A 12,533-nucleotide genomic window follows, 5' to 3' on the forward strand; every position below is an offset into this window, starting at 1 on the left:
ATATATTCACTATATATATATACACTGTATATGGTATATAATATGCAAATTAGTCATATGGCCATATTTATAAAGCAGTGACTGTGACATTCAACAAGCATTCACTGTTGGTGAATCAATCACAGTCATTTAAAACATATGCACCAGGAAGGTGTACCTGCAGTTGTGAATGTTTAGTGCTAAATTTTCATAAAGTCATGAATGGGATAAATAAAATCCTCCTTGTTTTTAATAAATCAGCATTAATTTTGTCCCTACACGGAAAATACAGAAAATGTTTTATATTTCTTGTAAAAGACAGAAGATAGAAAGAAATGCTTTAAAGCTGATGTCGCAGTTTCCCTGTAACCCACGGCAGTGAAGTAGCTACTTCTCTACAAAAGAGTTTTCATATAATACACTTCCCCTTTACAATCACACACAAAGAATGAGAAGTCAGAGGTGCAAAACCAGCTAGGCATCTGCAGATCTACTCTTGAGGTTGTGGTGGCTGCACATTCCATTATGTCACAGATATTACTGAAAATAACCAACAAAATGTAGGTCATCGCCTTTGGACTGATGTATTAGTGTTGTACATTTTTATTGATGAAAGAGAAAATGAAAAATTTCAAGATATTTATTGTCATTTTATATCTGGCATTTCATCAATCAGAAGGTAAGATACAGAATTATTTTTTTTTTTTGATAAATTGATCTTCTAACGGTGAAACTCTAGTATGTGGCTACTGACTTCCTCTGCCCTAATTCTGTGATAGATTGGACGTACTAATGTAAAAAACCACAGCCATGGGTGAGTTTTACTATAAGGTGGACCTTTTTATCTTTCCATAGACTTTTAGCATCAAGGTGGGACATAATCTACCTTCCCTTGTTAGAAGGATTTACACAATCGTATTGTTTAGGTGTAATGGAAGAAGCCAACTTTTCAGAAGTTCCAAATGAAGAGGGAAGGAGAAGTCAACAAATAATTTGTGTCGGTGTGATTACAAGCCAACAACCAATAGTAGAATACTAAGTGTTCATTTTGCAATTTCTATGCATACCAAGTGATGTGCTGTTTTTTGGATGTTATTTTGGAAATTGGAAATCTTCTACATTGTCCATGCCCTGTACTCTAAACAATCATTTGTATTTGTAAGATTATTGGACTAGCAAATAATCATCTTCAAATGTTTCAACAAAATAACATTGACCAATATATCCCGTTTTCACTGGTCTATAGCAAGTGTTTTTGTACCTGTATTATTGTTCATTTAATCTAACCTTATTATATTGACAAGCATATTTAAGAATTCCCCTTGGGGTGGGACTTTGGAGGTCACTCAAAAGATATACAAAAAATGTATTTAAATATATATTGGTTTTATTACAAAAATAATAAAAAGTGAACATACACAAATAACATTGAAAGCTAATAAAATTATTGGCAAAACTGATATTGATATGAAGGTGTGCAAATCACTCAACCAATTATTCCAAGCAAGATCCGACGTTTCAAGGTAAGAACCTCTTCTTCAGGGATTTTTTGGGGAATAATTTTATCTGTAAGTATTGAAGAAATATATCAAAGCAAACAAGCAGTTGTTGATAATATAACAACAAAGTATTCATATAGGCATGTTTTTGAGTATAAACATACATTCATTTATAGAACAACATTGTAAGTAAAAAAACGTTATATACACTTACATGGTTGAAGGATGCATGGACACCACAATTGTTTTGCCATAGATTAAAAACATGGAACATTAGCAACACCCACAGAAATCATCGTCAGCCTTGTCTATAAATGGGAGGTTTGGTGTTTGCAGTGGATCCAATGAAGAATATAGCATATGGTGGAAAGTGTGCAGACCAGAGGGGGCCCAAATTGCTCCAGCTGGAGTCCAAAATGTCCATTCTAACACACAACGTTTTTTCATTTCAAGGCTCCCACTTCCTCCAGGTACAAGGCGTAGCGATGGGCACATGTTGTGCCCCATCCTACGCCAATTTGTACCTGGGGGAGTGGGAGAAAACAATCCTGGCAGATGAAGATCTCACGATATACACCGACTGCATCCGCACATGGATGCGATATATTGATGATGTTTTTGTGATTTGGGATGGATCTAGAGAGCTGCTTAACAGATGCATGGAGAGACTTAATCGTAATGAATTTAATCTAAAATTCACGATGCATGCTGATACCACTAGGATAACCTTTTTGGACGTTGAGGTCTTCTGTGATGGGGATGGTGTTCTCCGCAGTGGACTTTATCGTAAGCCCACTGCTGGGAACACCATCCTCCACGCCACGAGCTTTCACCCCCAACCGCTTATTCGCTCAATCCCGTCGAGTCAATATCTACGTTTACGTCGTAACTGTACCAACGTGGATACTTTTAAAACCGCAGCCACCGGTTTGAGGGACAGACTGCTTGCGAGAGGCTACTCTCGCAAGCTGCTAAAATCTGCATACAAGAAGGCATTGTTAAGCGACAGAGACTCACTTCTTGTCCCTAGAGTCCGTGAAAATGATGATACTCTGAGAATTATTACTACTTTCTCTCAGCAGCATCAGGACCTAAGGAAAATTATTGAAAAATACTGGCATATTTTAGCCTTGGATCCAGTTTTAAGCCCACACATACCTTATAAACCATCAATCTCATACAAACGGGCACCAGCTTTGAAGGATAGACTGGTGCATAGTGAACTAAAGAGCCAGTCTACTTTCGATCCATGCAAGTACAAAGGTACTTTTTCCTGTGGGGCATGCCACTATTGTAGTTACATGCATACCATGCAGAATCCTATCCTCCCCAATGGCCAGAGGTTTAAGGCCAAGCACTTTGTGAATTGTAAGACTATCGGCATCGTATACCTTTTGATTTGCGAATGTAATTGTTTTTATGTTGGAAAAACTAAATTAGAATTTTGGAAACGCATGTACAAGCATATTAGAAGTATGCGTAAACGTGACCCTGATTTGCCTTTGGGCCGCCATGTGTCCAGTGCACATGGGGGCAAATTCCCTAAGATCAAGTTTTTGGCCCTCGACCGGATCCATCCCAGCCCCAGAGGAGGCGACTGGAACAAGCGCCTCCTCCAAATGGAGCTGAGATGGATCCATTCGCTAAGGGCAATGGAACCCCCAGGCCTGAACGACATGGTGTCGTTTAGACCCTTTTTGGAGGGGTTTGCTTCCGGAGGTATGGAGAGATGACATCTTCCTCCTCCCGGAGTTTCCCACATAGTACGCTCTCCCTACCAAGCTCCTTGGATACTCTGTATATTCACCTGTTAACCCACATTTTTCTGTCTATGCAATGTAATGGAGTTATTTGAAATATTTTGTAAAAGGACATGGAACTGACACCACCTACGGCCTCATCGATTCAGCCTTGATACCAATATATATATTCTCTTTGGTCACTAGAGCAGCTGAGTGTATGTTTCGGCTGCCTACTAACAAGTGGCCAATCGGTACCACTATAGCATAAAATAGCCCAAGATCATAATGGTTGATGTCATTATGGTCATAACATATAGACATTTTTATTTCTAACACTTGCATGTATTATTAGAGTACATGCATCTGTTTGATTGACATTCTTTTGTGTGGATATGATCGTGCATCCTCGGGGACCCTTCGCTCTAGCCCGGCACGGGGTCCGGGTCTGATATACAAGACCCAGAGATTCCTGGCGGTGGAGACCTTCCCTGCTGACATCTCCGGATGTCCTCTCCACTTCCGGGACACGCCGCTGTACGCATTCGTGCGCTTCAGCGACGTCACTTCCCGTGCCGGTGGGAGACGTCCGCCGGCTACGCCTCTGGCCTCTCGTTCCGGTGACGCACTTCCTGTGGTCATCGGGGCGTGGTTATGGGCGGGTCTGGCGAGCGCCGCTCAGGGAGCCCAGGGCCACCAGGGGGCGCAGATGCAATCAGCTTGATTGCTCTCACCGGACTGTGCTCCTATTTAGGCACCACTCCCAGCATGGAGCACTGAGTACATCCACTGCTGGGAGGAAGTTTGCCTTGGAGTCTGCAGTCTTAAGGTCAGTTCTCATTATTTCAATGGGATTTACCAACTTTCATTCATATATAAATATGCACATTTAGCCCATATCATGACTATATTTCATCTCTATATACCCAGTCTCACTGGCTATCCTCTATAGTCACAAAATTGCTAGAGCATGGGCTCTATTTAACTTTATGCACTAGCCTCTTTTTTAGTAGTGCTATCAACCCTGCCTGATCCTAGTAAGATGCCACACATGCATTCATTAGACATTTATCTATCGGGCTATTGCCTTTTATGTATGTAGTATTTGTATATACGTGCATATTTTTGGTTTTGCTGCGTCATTGTACTCTCTGTACATTGTACCCAGATAAAACAAACATTTTTGGATTTTATTTTTACCTTTTACGTCTTATTCATTGTATCTCCTTGCTATTTACAGCATTACTGTGACTGACCCCCGCCCCCTTGGTTGAGCCATTTTGGACTCCAGCTGGAGCAATTTGGGCCCCCTCTGGTCTGCACACTTTCCACCATATGCTATATTCTTCATTGGATCCACTGCAAACACCAAACCTCCCATTTATAGACAAGGCTGACGATGATTTCTGTGGGTGTTGCTAATGTTCCATGTTTTTAATCTATGGCAAAACAATTGTGGTGTCCATGCATCCTTCAACCATGTAAGTGTATATAACGTTTTTTTACTTACAATGTTGTTCTATAAATGAATGTATGTTTATACTCAAAAACATGCCTATATGAATACTTTGTTGTTATATTATCAACAACTGCTTGTTTGCTTTGATATATTTCTTCAATACTTACAGATAAAATTATTCCCCAAAAAATCCCTGAAGAAGAGGTTCTTACCTTGAAACGTCGGATCTTGCTTGGAATAATTGGTTGAGTGATTTGCACACCTTCATATCAATATCAGTTTTGCCAATAATTTTATTAGCTTTCAATGTTATTTGTGTATGTTCACTTTTTATTATTTTTGTAATAAAACCAATATATATTTAAATACATTTTTTGTATATCTTTTGAGTGACCTCCAAAGTCCCACCCCAAGGGGAATTCTTAAATATGCTTCTCATATCGGGATGTGGCACTCGTATTTAGGGACACAGTGAGAGCACACCTTCTATTATATTGACAAAGAATCTTCTGAAAGAATGGTCTGCGGCCACATATTATATTATAATGCCTGCTTGCACAATCAAAACATTTTCATAAAAGTGTTACAGAAAACACACTAGGGGAGATTTACTAACACTAGAGCACTCAGAATCTGGTGCAGCTGTGCATGATAGACAATCAGCTTCTAACTTCAGCTTGTTCAATTAAGCTTTGACAATGAAACCTGGAAACTGATTGGTTTTTATGCAGAGCTGCATCAGACTTTGCACTCTCCAATTTTAGTAAATCTCCCCACAGTATATAGGGTATCATGTGATCTTGTCATAGAGCTTGAATAAGGTTGTATGACATTGTGAGTGGATGAACTATATTTTTTCATTATTCTCAATAGATTGAAACCTTGTGATGTCATTAACAGATTTAACATTTAACAGATTATTTAACCTCCTATTCCCGAGTGTGGCTCTGGGTGGAATTTCACTGCCATTAGCGGTAGCCCCGAGCCACACTCAGGGTACCACTAGGGAGCATCGCTGGATCCTGGTAGAGGGTACTTACCTTGTCTCCCCGGGATCCCACGATGTGTCCCTGCAGCATACGGCGGCCGGATCTTCTGCCCGATGCTGTGAGCCCCGGCTTCTGTCACCTGCAACGTGACACTGGCAAATTCAAATAGTAAAACACACCAACACATTGATAACATTACAAAATAAAATAAATTGACATTAGTTTGCCCACCAGTGCCCTTTCCTGCAGTTTTACTGTACTATATATATATATATATATATATATATATATATATATATATATATATATGTGTGTGTGTATATATATATATGTATATATACACACGTATATCTATATATCTATATATATATATATATATATATATATATATATATATACACATACATATATATAAATATATACATACACACTTTAACTTATTTATAGTTATTTATTATTTTATAATTCATGATTTTGTGTTTCAAACTTTATCATACCCGAGATGTTATAAAGAAGAACACACAGTAAAAAAAAAAAATCATATGTAAATAGTTGGTTTGGGCTGCTCGTCTTTAAGAATTACATGCAAAATAATGGTACCGCTTTAAGCACCTAAAATCCGAAACAATCATACCGCCAAGGAGGTTAACCTTCCTAGCGGTATTGCCGAGTGTGGCTCGGGGTTAAATTTCAGTGCCAAAAGCGGTAACCCCGAGCCACACTCGGGGTACCGCTAGGAAGATCGCTGGATCCTGGTAGAGGGATTACTTACCTTGTCACCGGGATCCAGCTATGTATCCCAGCGGTGTGCAGCGGCGGATCTTCCTCCCGATTTTCTGTGTTCCCTGACTTCTGTCTCCTGTGATGTAGCGTTCGCAGGGGGGTGGAACCGGCGGCAAATTCAAAAGTAAAACACACCAAACACACTGATACATTGCAAAATAAAATAAATTCACATTAGTTTGCCCCCCCCCCCAGTACCCTTTCCTGCAGTTTTACTGTACTTTTTATGTATGTATATATATATATATATATATATATATATATATATATATATATATATATATATATATATATACAGTATATATATGTATACATACATACATACATACTTTAACTTATTTATAGTTATTTATTATATTATAATTTATGATTTTGTGTTTCAAACTTTATCATACCTGAGATGTTATAAAGAAGAACGCACAGTAAAAAAAATCATATGTATATAGTTGGTTTGGGCTGCTCATTCTTAAGAATTACATGCAAAATAATGGTACCGCTTTCAGCACCTAAAATCCGAAAGAATCATACCGCCAGGGAGGTTAACAGATTGAAACCTTTGGTGTCCTGCATTGGCCCTGTTTTACAAAAGTCTAAGGCCCCTTTCACACATATGATCCATTCAGTTCATCAGTTCAGTCACTTTTTTTGTCTTCAGCCAACGTCTGTTTTCATCTCAGTTCATATCCGTTTTTCATCCCTTTTACGACAGTTGTCATCCGTTTTTCATCTGTTTTTCGTCAGTTGTTATCCGTTTTTCATCCGTTGTCATCCGTTTTTCATCCGTTTTCATCCATTGTCATCCGTTTTTCATCCGTTGTCATCCGTTTTCATCCGTTGTCATCCGTTTTTCATCCATTGTCATCCGTTTTTCATCCGTTGTCATCCGTTTTCATCCGTTGTCATCCGTTTTTCATCCATTGTCATCCGTTTTTCATCCGTTGTCATCCGTTTTCATCCGTTGTCATCCGTTTTCATCCGTTGTCATCCGTTTTTCATCCGTTTTCATCCATTGTCATCCATTTTTCATCCGTTGTCATACGTTTTTCATCCGTTTTCATCCATTGTCATCCGTTTTTCATCCGTTGTCATCCGTTTTTCATCCGTTTTCATCCATTGTCATTCGTTTTTCATCCGTTGTCATCCATTTTTCGTCCAATCCATTTTTTTGACGGATGAAAAATAGGGCATTCATCGCTAAAAAAACAGACATTTTATTTTATTCATAGCCAATTTACACCACTGTGTTATGAATGTGAATGGCACCCCAATGCACCCTTACAGCACAGCTGCATTGCCCTAACCCACGCTATCAAAAATGTTGCAGGTCCATTGCGGTGCATTCAAACTATTGAGCTGCCTTCAAGCAATGCACATTATTGCACAAGCATTAAATGTAGTGCACTGGACCACCCAGGTGTAAATGGGCCATTAGAGTTTTCTCAAGTGATCTGCTTAAGTGCCCTTATTTGATATGAATAAAGTATCAATCTTTGAGCATTTCTGTATGTTTAGGTCAATTTATAATGTTTATGGCACAAGTTCCAAGTGCTCTTACAACTACAGAATGAACAGTGAGTTTCTTTGTAGTGTCTATTGAAGAGAGGAAATGGAGCCATTTATGTTTTATGTGTCAAATATTTTTGTAGAGAAAAATAAAAATGAATATGATTTATAAAGCTCGTTCACTAAAAAATTTAAATGTATCTTTGATTGGGTGCAACATTTTGTCAACAGCACATTTGCTGCTATAAAAGTGTGGCACATTTTTGTGGCAAATGTTCAGAAAATCACAGCAAACCCAACAAAATTAATGCAAATGAATTTGCTGGAGAATTTAAAAACAAGGGGTAAAATGGGGGCTCAATGTGTCGTGTTAAAGGTCCATCCTTTAACTATAAGATGTTTGTTTTTCTTCTAATAAATAGTAAGTTGTTATTTTTTAAAGTGCTGATTTAAAAGAAAAAGTAGAATTCAGGTTGGGCTTCCTGTGCTAAAATCAAGAATTTTATGAATAAATTCCAGTTTACTAACCTGCATAGCTAATGGCCTAGGCCTATAAATTACTTCCCCTCGTGAGTTGTTGATTTACAAATAAAAAACTAGTTTTTAGAAATAATGCTCAGTGAAGTTCATTTAATGCAATATTTTTTAATATTGCAAAAAGTGATGTGTTGTTTTTTGGATGTTATTTTTGGAAATTGGAAATCTTCTACATTGTCCATGCCCTGTACTCTAAACAAACATTTGTATTGGTAAGATAATTGGACTAGCAAATGATCATCTTCAAATGTTTCCACAAAATAACATTGACCAATATTTCCCATTTTCAGTGGTCTATACCAAGTGTTTTTGTACCTGTATTATTGTTCATTTAATCTAACTTTTTCTTATTGACAAAGAATCTTCTGAAAGAATGGTCTGCGGCCACATATTATATTATAATGCCTGCACCAGACTTTGCACTCCCCAATTTTAGTAAATCTCCCCATAATATATAGGGTATCATGTGATCTTGTCATAGAACTTGAATAAGGTTGTATGCCATTGTGAGAGGATGAACTACATTTTTTCATTTTTCATTATTTTTAACAGATTGTAATCTTGTGCTGTCATTAACAGATTTAAAATATAACAGATTATTTAACAGATTGTGTTATCATTATGACCAAGTGATATTTGCCCATTTATAGTTCAGCTTTTTTTTATCATTTTATTTATAGCCGATATACACCACTGTGTTGTGAATGTGAATGGCACCCTTACAGCACAGCTGCATTGCCTTAACCCACACTAGCAAAAATCCATTGCGGTGCATTCAAATTATTGGGCTGCCTTCAAGCAATGCACATTATTGCACATGCATTAAATGCAGTGCACTGGACCACCCAGGTGTAAGTGGGCTGTTAGAGTTTTCTCAAGTGATCTGCTTAACTGCCCTTATTTGATATGAATAAAGTATCAATCTTTCAGCATTTTTGTATGTTTAGGTCAATTTATAACGTTTATGGCACAAGCTCCAAGTGCTCCTACAAATACAGAATTAACATTGAGTTTCTTTGCAGTGTCTATTGAAGAGAGAAAATGGAGCCATTTATGTTTTATGTGTCAAATATTTTTGTAGAGAAAAATAAAAAGGAATATGATTTAAAAAGCTCGCTCACTAAGGCTCTGTTCACATCTTGGCGTTGCTATTTACAGGCGTTTTTTAGGCGTTTTTTTCAGGTGTTTTTATGGGCATTTTTTTCAGGCATTTTACAGGCATTTTTACAGGTGTTTCTTGTGCAGGCGTTTTTAGACTGACTAGTGACCAATGGAAAAAAATAAAAACGCCTGTAATCTGCCCTAAAAAGAAGCTCATGTAATTTTTTGAGCGTTGGGCATTGGGCGTTTTGCTTAAAACGTCAAAACGCTCAGATGTGAACAGGGGCCATTGAAATGAATAGGATTTGTCTTGTTGGGCATTTTATGAGCTGATCCTAGAGCAGAAAAAGCCCCAAAAACGCCCCAAAACACCTACATGTGAACTTAGCCTAAAAAAATGTAAATGTAACTTTGATTGGGTGCACCATTTTGTCAACAGCACATTTTCTGCTATATAAGTGTGGCAAATGTTTCAAATGTTTGTGTCAAATGTTCAGAAAATCACAGCAAACCCAACAAAAGTAAGGCAAATGAATTTGCTGGAGAATTTAAAAACAAGGCCTGACGTAAAATGGGTGCTCAATTTGTCGTGTTAAAGGTCCATTCTTTAACTATAAGATGTTTGTTTTTTGCAAATAAATAGTAAGTTGTTATTTTTTAAAGTGCTGATTTAAAAGAAAAAAGTAAAATGCAGGTCGGGCTTCCTGTGCTAAAGTCAAGGATTTTGTAAATAAATTCCAATTTATTAACCTGCATAGCTAATGGCCTAGGCCTGCAATCTACTGCCCCTTGTGAGTTGTTGATATACAAATAAAAAACTAGTTATAGAAAATGCTCAGTCAAGTTCATTTAATGCAATATTTTTTAATGTATCCAATTTAAAACTTATAATCATGTCAGCAGAAGGATTGGCTTCTCAGATATCATTTATTTTGGACTCTGTATCCACTCTAATATTAAAGGAGATGTACAGCCAAAGCTCGTTTGGCTGTACATCTCCTATGGATCACAGGAGTGCAGTTCGTTCTGCGCTCCTGTGACAGTTTTTCAGCAGAGAGCGGGCTGAAGTCTGGTGAGCTGCTGACTGATAGTCAGCAGCTCTTTGCTCGGGGAGCTGTCAGAACCGAGCGATCGTCGGTGTTTGATCATTCGGTTCTCAGTGCAGAGGTGGCGGGAGACAGATGTAGCATCGGACTGATGCTGCATCCACCTAGGTAAGTATAATTGGGGGGAAAAAGCCATACATCTCTTTTAACTCCAATATTAGTTATATTTACACATTTCCTTTGAAGTTGAACTTAAGGAAGGCATTCCCATATTATCTGCATAAGGTTTTGTGATTCTGTTTAGTTATTTTTGTTATTTAATATTTATATATAAAAATGCACAAAATTAGTCAGCTGTTTGTAAAAAATAACAGCAAGTAACATTTCGAAATATAGTTACAATTACAAATAATCACCGTATAGTTGGGATCATTTGGGTACATATTGGTTGAACAGCCTGAATACTTTTGAGCAGGGCTTTTTTTCTCAGAGAATAGGTGCAGGAACTCCCCCCTAAGCTGTGAGTCACCCCTTGTCCCCGCCCCCTTCCCACCTCTGAGCACCGTCCCTTGGTTCCACCCCCAACCCACCTCCCAGTACCGCCCCATTTAGAGAATACAAAACCAAGAATCATTTTGTGGTGCTAAATAATTTGTATGGAATTTTATATTGATAACAAGAAAAGCAGTACAATAGATCCCCCCAGCAACCACAGACCCCCCCCCCCGCAAACATAGACCCCCCAGCAACAATGGACTCCACCCCAGCAACAACAGATCTCACCCTAGCAACAATAGATCCCCCACATAACAATATACCACACCCCAGCAACAACAGATCCCCACACAATAAAAAATTGACCACCCACAACAGAATACCACAACCAGCAACAAAAGATTCACCCTAGAAACATTGGACCTCACCAGCAGCAACAACAGATTTTCAAGCAGCCAGTATCATAAGACCCTTCAGCAGCCAGCAACAATAGACCTCTCCCTCAACAATAGGTTAGCAACATAAGACCCCCCAGAAAAAAATAGATCCCCCTACCAGCAACATTAGACCCTCACACAAAAACAAATCCCCACCAGTGACAATAGATCCCCTAGCAGCCAACATCAATAGACCCTCCAGCACACCCCACACCCCTTGCACATACACTCAGTGCTGGAGGTGCCGGAACTGCGTTCCCCCGCGTTCCCGCTGAAAAAAAGCCCTGCTTTTGAGTTCATGCACGTTTTTGCTGTGTAACATGTGTATGTGCATAAATGATGCCAGCATGTTATGGAGCAAGCAAAACACAACCCTCACACAGGTGTATGCCTGTGTGAATGATGCCTAAATGTGGCATTTTTTTCTGCTTCTGTGAAAAAAGTCTTGCAGGGGATGACAAAAGCTGATACAAACACAAATTCTGATACTTATGGTGGTTGTATGTAAAAACTCACAATATTTTTAAGGGGAAAACACAAAACAGCGTCTTATATATTGTGACAGTGCAAGTCCCTGCCACTGTGAAAATGATTGGAAAAGTGACATAGGGTTCACACCTACGCCAAGCGCAAAGCTCTAGGGTGTAATTTCTGAATAGTGAAGATTGGGATTTCAGTTTTCTCTAGGTTTGGTAGTTTTGGATCAGGGTCTGGAGCTTGGAGACTTCAAAGTGATTTGGGAGAGAAAAAGTCTCCAATCCTGTGTCCGTGTCTTACTGGAGACCTACAGGTTGTGTGAGTGTGCAAGTGGGCACACTCGTTTTAAGGGAGGAACTGGGGAGGATATAAGGGAGGAACTGGCTGAAGCTCAGGCCCCCCATCAGCAGAAAGCTGTGTGCTCTTCCTTGGAAAGAGATAGAGGTGCTCTACTCGAGAGACGGTACTCCATGTTAAAGAGATTCCTTT

General features: G+C 38.8%; 1 protein-coding gene across 1 annotated transcript in view; it reads left to right on the plus strand.

Annotated features, from left to right (window-relative positions):
• Nucleotides 1-429: 429 nt before the first annotated feature.
• The window catches only part of LOC309560646 (uncharacterized protein), a 41,731-nt gene continuing 29,627 nt past the window's right edge, over nucleotides 430-12,533 (plus strand). The window contains exon 1 of the mRNA XM_082264266.1: nucleotides 430-658. Within this exon, the coding sequence (XP_082120392.1) occupies nucleotides 589-658 (70 nt within the window). The 5' untranslated portion in view covers nucleotides 430-588. The remainder of the gene's footprint in view (nucleotides 659-12,533) is intronic.

The sequence above is a fragment of the Pelophylax lessonae genome (assembly GCF_965119305.1).
Source record: "Pelophylax lessonae genome assembly, chromosome: 7".
NCBI lineage: Eukaryota > Metazoa > Chordata > Amphibia > Anura > Ranidae > Pelophylax > Pelophylax lessonae.